General features: G+C 30.3%; 1 protein-coding gene across 1 annotated transcript; it reads right to left on the reverse strand.

Annotated features, from left to right (window-relative positions):
* Positions 1 to 19: 19 nt before the first annotated feature.
* On the reverse strand, positions 20 to 6489 carry LOC112459197 (fatty acid synthase-like). The gene is given in 11 exon segments (XM_025023213.1): positions 20 to 426; positions 702 to 1006; positions 1404 to 1897; positions 2007 to 2087; positions 2089 to 2328; positions 2488 to 2624; positions 3051 to 3258; positions 3606 to 3887; positions 4054 to 4472; positions 5791 to 6022; positions 6247 to 6489. Coding segments are annotated over 11 exon segments (2961 nt in total). The 5' UTR covers positions 6403 to 6489.
* Between the last annotated feature and the right edge of the window lie 1481 nt (positions 6490 to 7970).

Below are 7970 nucleotides of genomic sequence, written 5' to 3' on the forward strand. Positions count from 1 at the left end.
CCGCATTGTATCAGTTATTTTACTTACGTCTATCTTCAATTGGATAATCCTGAATTATCTGTGTGTGATATTTTGGATCGATAGTCAGTTTGTGAATTCTTGTTGGAACATAAAGGCTTCTTGAATTCTGTCCTAAAATCATCATTTGTAACATACTGTCCATAAATGCCACCCAATTAGATGTCCATGCGATATGGCCGTTTGATCCAGTAACCGATGCGCTTTTTAATCCACGAAATTCGCCGGCATATTGATAACCGCGAAGTCTTAATTCCTTATAGATGTCTTTTGTATTCATTTCTTCCTCATCATCGATATATTCAGCAAAATTAGCTGATAATTTTTCATTTTCAATATTGTTTGGAATTCGTACTGTTCCAGTAACAGTAGCATTATCTCCTTCGATTATTTCAAACCTATTGCTATCTAGATATAAGTGTAAATTCATTAAACGTAATATAATTTTATAAGAAATTAATATAAATATGTCAATATGAAGCTGGACCTTACAAAAGCAGTTGACTTGTGAAAAGAAAGAAGATTCCGCTTTAAGATTAGTTATTCTCATATATTTTCTCTGTATATTTCTTACATTTTAATTAGTATATATTGCGCAATAAAAGCGGCATATAAGTTTTAAAATCTAATTAAAAAATAAAGAACTCACGCTAGAAAATTAATTGTTTACGTAATAATATTACCTTCTTGGATCGAGAAAGTTAATTCGATCTCATTTTGTTGTGATAGCACTGTAGCACGAATAAAATTAACGTCTTCAAATACAACTGGTGTATTGATATATTCTTGGTTTTTTAACAATGCGATCATCTCCCAGATATAAAAAAGATATCCCGTAGCAGGAAATAAATTTTTTTCATTAACGACATGGCCCGTTAAATACGCAAATTCTTCATTAACTGTACTAATACTGACAACTGTTTCCTTCTTGTCAATTATTTTCTTTTTACAAAATTGCACTACAAAGAAGTTCTCTGAATGATCCCATCTGAAAACGTCATTAGAAATTATTACATAATCTTCGTGTACACGAATTAATTGTGGAAATTACTTAATTCAAGATTTGATGTAAAATTGAAGCACAGATTCTAAAATATCACTGTTATCTACTCTTTGTAACAGGCATAAAAGGATTAACATATATGTATAAGAATACATTTATCTTTGAGATAAGTAAGGTGATAGAATGTCTTCAAAATACAGAAATGTGATTTTGAAATTAGATGATAAAATTAACCAAGTTCGAAAAAGAGTTCAAAGTTCTAATTTGCTATTATATTAAACATGTTCTCTTCTGACTATTTCACCTAAATATTTCAAAATTTATGAAAGTGTTTGTTTTTCGATAATTTGTCCATTTGTGCCTAAACGAAAAATATGCAAACCTTATGAGAGGAGAAATCATTGGGGTACCGCGGCTTACAGGAAATTCCACTGTCGGATAGAGATTTGCAATCTGTGGCTGCAATCCTGCGTTATAAAGTTTTCCGATTGATTCTAAAAATATCTCATTATTATGATCCTCGGTTCGTTCATATAGCGCTATGTTTGTTACTGTAGAGTATAAATAATTGTTTAAAATGTGTTGAAGAATATTCTGAGGAGATACTTCAATCGTCACTGTATCTTTTGGAACTGAACGTATCGTTTTTGCGAATAACACCGGAGACAACAAGTGATTTGTATAATATTTTGAACATAAAGGTATAGTATTGGAGTACTCGTAAGAGGATGTTGTCAGCCACTTTGAGCTGTGAAACTTTTTTTGTGGTAATGTTCGGTTCAAGTATTCTTCGGACTTAGCTACAGCAGGTTTGATGTAACGACTATGAAAAGGTATATAACCACAAGAAATTTCTTTTATAGATATACTATTCGCCTAAAAGAATGAATAAAATCATAAGTATTATTAATTGCTTGTTTTAATAAAACAATTAAAGAAACAAGATAGAAGAAAGATTATATTGTTTATAAGCATTAATATATACCTGCAATTTGGTGAGGAATGTTTTTATAGAATTCGCTGGACCGCTTACAATAAAATTAGAAGAACTATTGTAACAAGCTACTTATATCGATATCCGAAGGACACATAACTTTTAAGGTTTCAAGGTCGAGATTAATTTCAGCCATGGAGCCATGAATTATTTTCGATTCGTGAAGGGCTAAACCGATGAAATATCCCGACAGAATCGTTTCTTCGGCCGTTAAACATCCATCGGCATATCCACAAATTAGTTCACCAATGGAGTGACCGATTATAAAATCGGGGACTACACCAATAGATGTTAAAAGATCAATTAATCCAACCTGCGATACATATAAAAGAAATAGCTTTCCATTTGGTTTAAATAAATATTAGAATTATGAGGTAATTATAAAATAATTTTTTTAAATTATTTTTATAATATATAGTATATATGTATATAGTATAATTTATAAAGGCCAAACAAAGAATTTTCTTCTTACCTGTAGTCCAATAAGACTCAATAAAAAATTAAATATATTATCAAAAATATTTTTATTATTACTTGTTAATATATCTGTAAGTGATATACCGTAAGATCTCAAAACGATACCACATTTCTGGATTGCCTTGGCAAACACTGGAAATTTCATTAAAGCGCGACCTATTAAAATTTTAATAAAGTTTCTAAACAATATACAGATATGTATGTACAATGTGCATGCATCCGCGTATTTAGATATTTATTAAATTTTTTTAGTTATCGGTAAGGGTACGTAAGAAACTCTAGCTTTTTCCCATATTGTAGTATTTGTTCTAGGATAAAATTTAATTGTATTTGTTAACTGTAATAAATTAAGTTCTTTCTTAATAAATAGTAAACAATAAAGCAAACTTTTATGTATATATTATTATAAGTTTGATAACATACTACATAAGAATATGTTATGATCATAATCGTAACACTCCATATTTGTACGTTCTGTATACTTATATATTTTATAACTTAAAATTCTTCTTTGTTGAATGTACATTTAAAATATTTTATAATAATATATTTACTTACTCATCCCAAACCATTGAGATCCTAATCCAGAAAATATAAAACAAATCGGTCTTCTGATATATGAAGTATGTTCTATTTTATTAATTGTATTATAAGATATTTTAGACCCAGTTATCATGTATCCTCTATAAAGATGACCTTCTATATCATCATTATGAATATGATGTAGCAGAGATATAAACTCAGCATCTATTGGTCGATTTCGCACCTGCATTCAGTAACAAGAATGTACATTTTATAATTCTTGGAATAATTTTACACAAAAAAGGACGATAATATTATCTTATTCTGCAGTATTTAAACTTTAGCAATTATTAAATGCATTATTATTACTTAATATATTAAATAAATATATATTTAATACATTATTGACTTTTCTTTTTTGTGCAAATTTAAAATAATTTCGAAAGCAATTATGTACGCAAATATCTTTTTAGACACTATATAAATATTATATAGTATATTTAATTATTATATTTATATAATAATACAAAAAACTAATATCAAAAATTATTTCTGAAATAAATGAAATAAGCCATTATAATATTTGCTTACATCATCTAAGATGATTTTAACTGCTTCTTCCGTACGTCCAGACACAGCTACAAGTCTAGGTAAGTCATCATTCAAAGCTGCATCGTTGATTTTTTGTTTAAAATTTGATTTTAACAATATGTGGCCATTAGCCCCTCCAAACCCAAAAGAATTGATACCTACATAACCACCTTTCCATTCGACGATCTTTATTCTTCCTTCGATAATAGCAGTTAATTCTTGTCGCGGACGCTTGAGGTGTATAGTAGGCGTAATTATACCAGTTTCCATCGCTAATAATACCTTTAAGAAATCACATTTTTTTATTAGCAGTAATTATAGTAATTATTTTATATAAATGTATTATATACATACAATTATAATTGTAACAATATAAAAAAATATAAATTGTTATAATCACATTTTAAGCAAAGTCAGTGTTAAATCATTTTATTACAATTAAATGTACCTTTGCGATTTGACAAAGGCCACTGGCGGATTCGGAATGTCCAATATTTGATTTTACCGAGCCCATCAATAAAGGAGTGTTTCTTTTAGCGCATAAAATCTGATCAACAGACATAACTTCTACGGGATCACCGACAGGAGTACCAGTTGTATGGCCTTCTACGTAAGATAACTCATTGGGCGAGATTTCACATTCCTCATAAAATTCACTCAACAATATTTTTTGCTTTTCGACCGATGGAAAGGTAATACCTTCTTCTTTAAAACCATCGCAATTTATTTTACCGTGTACGAGGGTTGCATATATTCTTCTTGCATTTTTTGCCTTTTGCAGATATACTACCGCGATCGTATCGCTACGCATATATCCCGCGCCTTCCTGGTCAAAGGGTTTACAGTAACCATCAGAAGATATAACCCCTAGAAAGAAATTAATTCATGTTATTAAATAAAGTTTTTCAAGTTTTGATTCAATATTTAAATGTAAGGATAGAAAGGAAGCATGAGCTTATTGAACATTATAGACAAAGAGTGCGATTGTTTCACAGGGCACGTTATTGGATAAACAAAAACGTAAAATAATAACATAATCTTAATATAATTCATACACAACAAGAGTTTGTTGATTTCACAGGAGACAGTACAAAAAGAAATATTTGTACTAATGCATCCAAACGAAATATAATTGTTCTAGACTGTTCGAGAATATCTAATAGAGTTACAATCACGCATATAGCTTGTCGTACAATTTGATTTGGTTTACCGGTCAAATATCTTTTTATTTTGATAATACCCAGATAGCCAAGCGTTCCTTGGCATAAGAAAGAAAATAGTGTTTGGCATAAGTTTCCCTTCAGTTGTCACCATATTGCTGTCACCGGACAACAGTAATTTCGTTTAGAGCAGCTTAAAAGCATTATGCAGACAACGATTACCTTACGCAAACAAGCAGAAAGATCGTAGCATACTTATTGCCATAAAAGTTGCCACAATCTGTTGGCAACCGTTTTGGTGGCAATAAAAGTCGGCAATCCAATAGGCAAAATAGGAAGACTCTTTCCTCAATATTAAAGGCAACTTAAGCAGAGCAGTTTTAAGCAAATTGACAGCAACCTGCGGGCAACTTGCTATCTTGGTATTTTGTGTTTTGTTTTATTTTCTTTGTTTAAACTTCTTGCTTTATTGGTATATCTAATTGTTCACATCTTCAAAAATTTCTTATAGAAATGCTTTCAGGAATATTACATACTCTTCTTAAGGAACTTGTGGAAGTAGTAGTAAAGTGCTTTACAGTTATGTTGTTCAAAAATATGTATGGTGCAGAACCCGAAATGTGCTCGATGAACAAAAATGTTGTAATTTTTTATCGCGACAAGAAATATATACCAAGGTCACACCTGAGTGGTCACCATCCCTATAATAATTTTCAAATGTTTGCCAAACATAACTGACACAGCTTAAAGCCTTTCTACTGCACGGATCTTCGAGAAAAGAACTCAAACTAATATAGCATAAAAAAAGGCACATAACAGAATGATTGTGAGAAAATATCTTCATTCCTTCTATTTTTTCTGACTTCTGCGGCGTAAATATCGGAGTTATTCTAATAAAGTTTCTTTTGTTGAAATCAAATTCACTCGAACTTTTCACTATTCTCAAATAGACAAATAAAACCTTAACAATATTAATAATTTTTCTGACGTAACATACAATATAATAAGATATAATAAATACATACCTAGATTGTAAAATAGCAATTGGTAATGAGGACTGAGACATAAACTGGCGGACGCGATAATGGCAGCATCGCAATTTCCGGATCGAATCTGCTCGTAAGCTTTCACTATAGCAAAGATACTTGAACTACATGCAGTATCAATATTATACGATTGTCCAGTAACGCCAAGCCAGTAAGAAATTGTATTTGCTACTAAAGAAACGTTGCATCCAGTCATAGGTAATCTAGCTAACTAATCACAATACATGTTTGTAAATATATTTGAAGTATTGAAATATATAAATAACAAGTCAAAATTTGTAAAATTATTAAAAACTATTGTATAATTTTTCTTAACTTTACATACTAAGGAAACAGATTTCCATATTTGCGACAAAAATTTTACACATATAATTATTATTTCTTTAAATAAATTTCTATTAAATGTGTTTTATATAATAATTAAATATATCACACCTCAGGACTTTCAAAAGAAAAATATGCTCGAGTCTCTGACTGAGAAACTGCTGTAAGAACACTCGTTCTTGTTCCCCGTAATTCTTTTGGGTTTACACCCGCATCGATAATTGCTTCATAAGTATGCTCGAGTAACATTCTAATCATAGGATCCATTATATGAGCTTCTGTTGCGGGTATGTTGAAAAACTTTGAATCGAATTTCTCGATGTTGTTGACTTTACCAATTCGATGGGGTATATTATAAGCTATATAAGAAATAAATATATTAAAAAGTAACAAGTAAAGGAAGCTTTGACAGTACAATGCGGATGACAAAGCGTACGTTAGCGTAAGTTAACGTTATAATAACTAATATATAATTATACATTGGACATTTAGGCTTTGTTTTGAATAGTCAAATCTTCAGCAGTGACAACTGAATCAAAATAATCTCACACTCTCCAACAAAAAATAATTTCAAAATTTGGTGGTCTAAAAGTAGTATAATCTGCGAGAAAATTCAAGTAAAACTTAGAGCCTTCGCACAAGACTCTCGTATTGTAACGTAGCGTAACAGAACGTGGATCAACGCACAAGAAACGTATCGGCGGTTACAGCGTTGTACGTTTCTTGTGCATTGACTCACGTTATGTTACGTTATGTCACCAGACGAGAGTCTTGTGCGAAGGCTTTTAAGCCTATCCCTATGATATCATAGTTTATAATATAATCGAAATAGAAATGACAGTCAGAACTTCAACGACAAGAGAAGTAAATTAAATCACCCATCAGTTCATAAAACGCGAAAATGAGGTCATATTTCATATATTTATATAACACTGGGGAACACGGATTTTTTGTCGGGCCAATGGCAACTGATCTGATAGATTTTTTTCCGTAAAATCCAAATCTGAAAACGAAAATAATTATAAATTGGCTCTATTTTTTAGAAATACGGTGCTCCTATTGTTTTTCTACAGATGTTAAAAAGTGACCAAAAACACGTTTTTTGGCACTTTTAACCCCGTTTATTTAAAAAACCAGAGCCAATTTAGTATTTTCAAGGCCAGTTTCTTGTTCAGCGGAACCAAATTAGTAAAAAATACCTATTCCCTTAAAAACAATCTGAAAACGATAAGATTTTGTTGACCAGTGTAATATATACTTCTTTCTACATAAAAAATAATAATGTTTTTAAGGATTTATAATATGCATCTGGATCGTTTTCAATTATGATATTAGAAATAACGAAGCCATGAAAATGTTTAATTAATAAAAGATAATTTATAGTTTTTGACATAAATTACAAGGATTGTTTTCGTTATATATGTATATATTATGCACGTATATGTAGGGTTACACAATTTTTTTGGATTCTGATATCGGTTTTAAAAATTATTGGATTAGGTATTGCAAATCTTTAATTACGATTAATATATACGATAATATAAAACGAATATTTTTCCTAATAAAGTTTTGAAAATATAAAGAGGTTGGTTGCCGTCACATTGCGGGGCAGGCGGCGAGAGGGGACGATTGCGAAAGGGAACTCTAAATAATCAAATTTTTCGACGCGTGAAATAAACGAGTTTTAGCAAATAAATATGTGGAATGCATTTAATTAGCTGTTTCTTAAGGTTTTAAATTAAGGTTTTAAAGTTATTTGTACAATTAAAATCAAAATACGTTAAAATGTGGCAATATGCTGTTTTATTTTTACAATTTCTTGATAACTATATATC

Source organism: Temnothorax curvispinosus, unplaced genomic scaffold, assembly GCF_003070985.1.
Source record: "Temnothorax curvispinosus isolate PA1 unplaced genomic scaffold, ASM307098v1 QBEX01009614.1, whole genome shotgun sequence".
NCBI classification, from domain to species: domain Eukaryota; kingdom Metazoa; phylum Arthropoda; class Insecta; order Hymenoptera; family Formicidae; genus Temnothorax; species Temnothorax curvispinosus.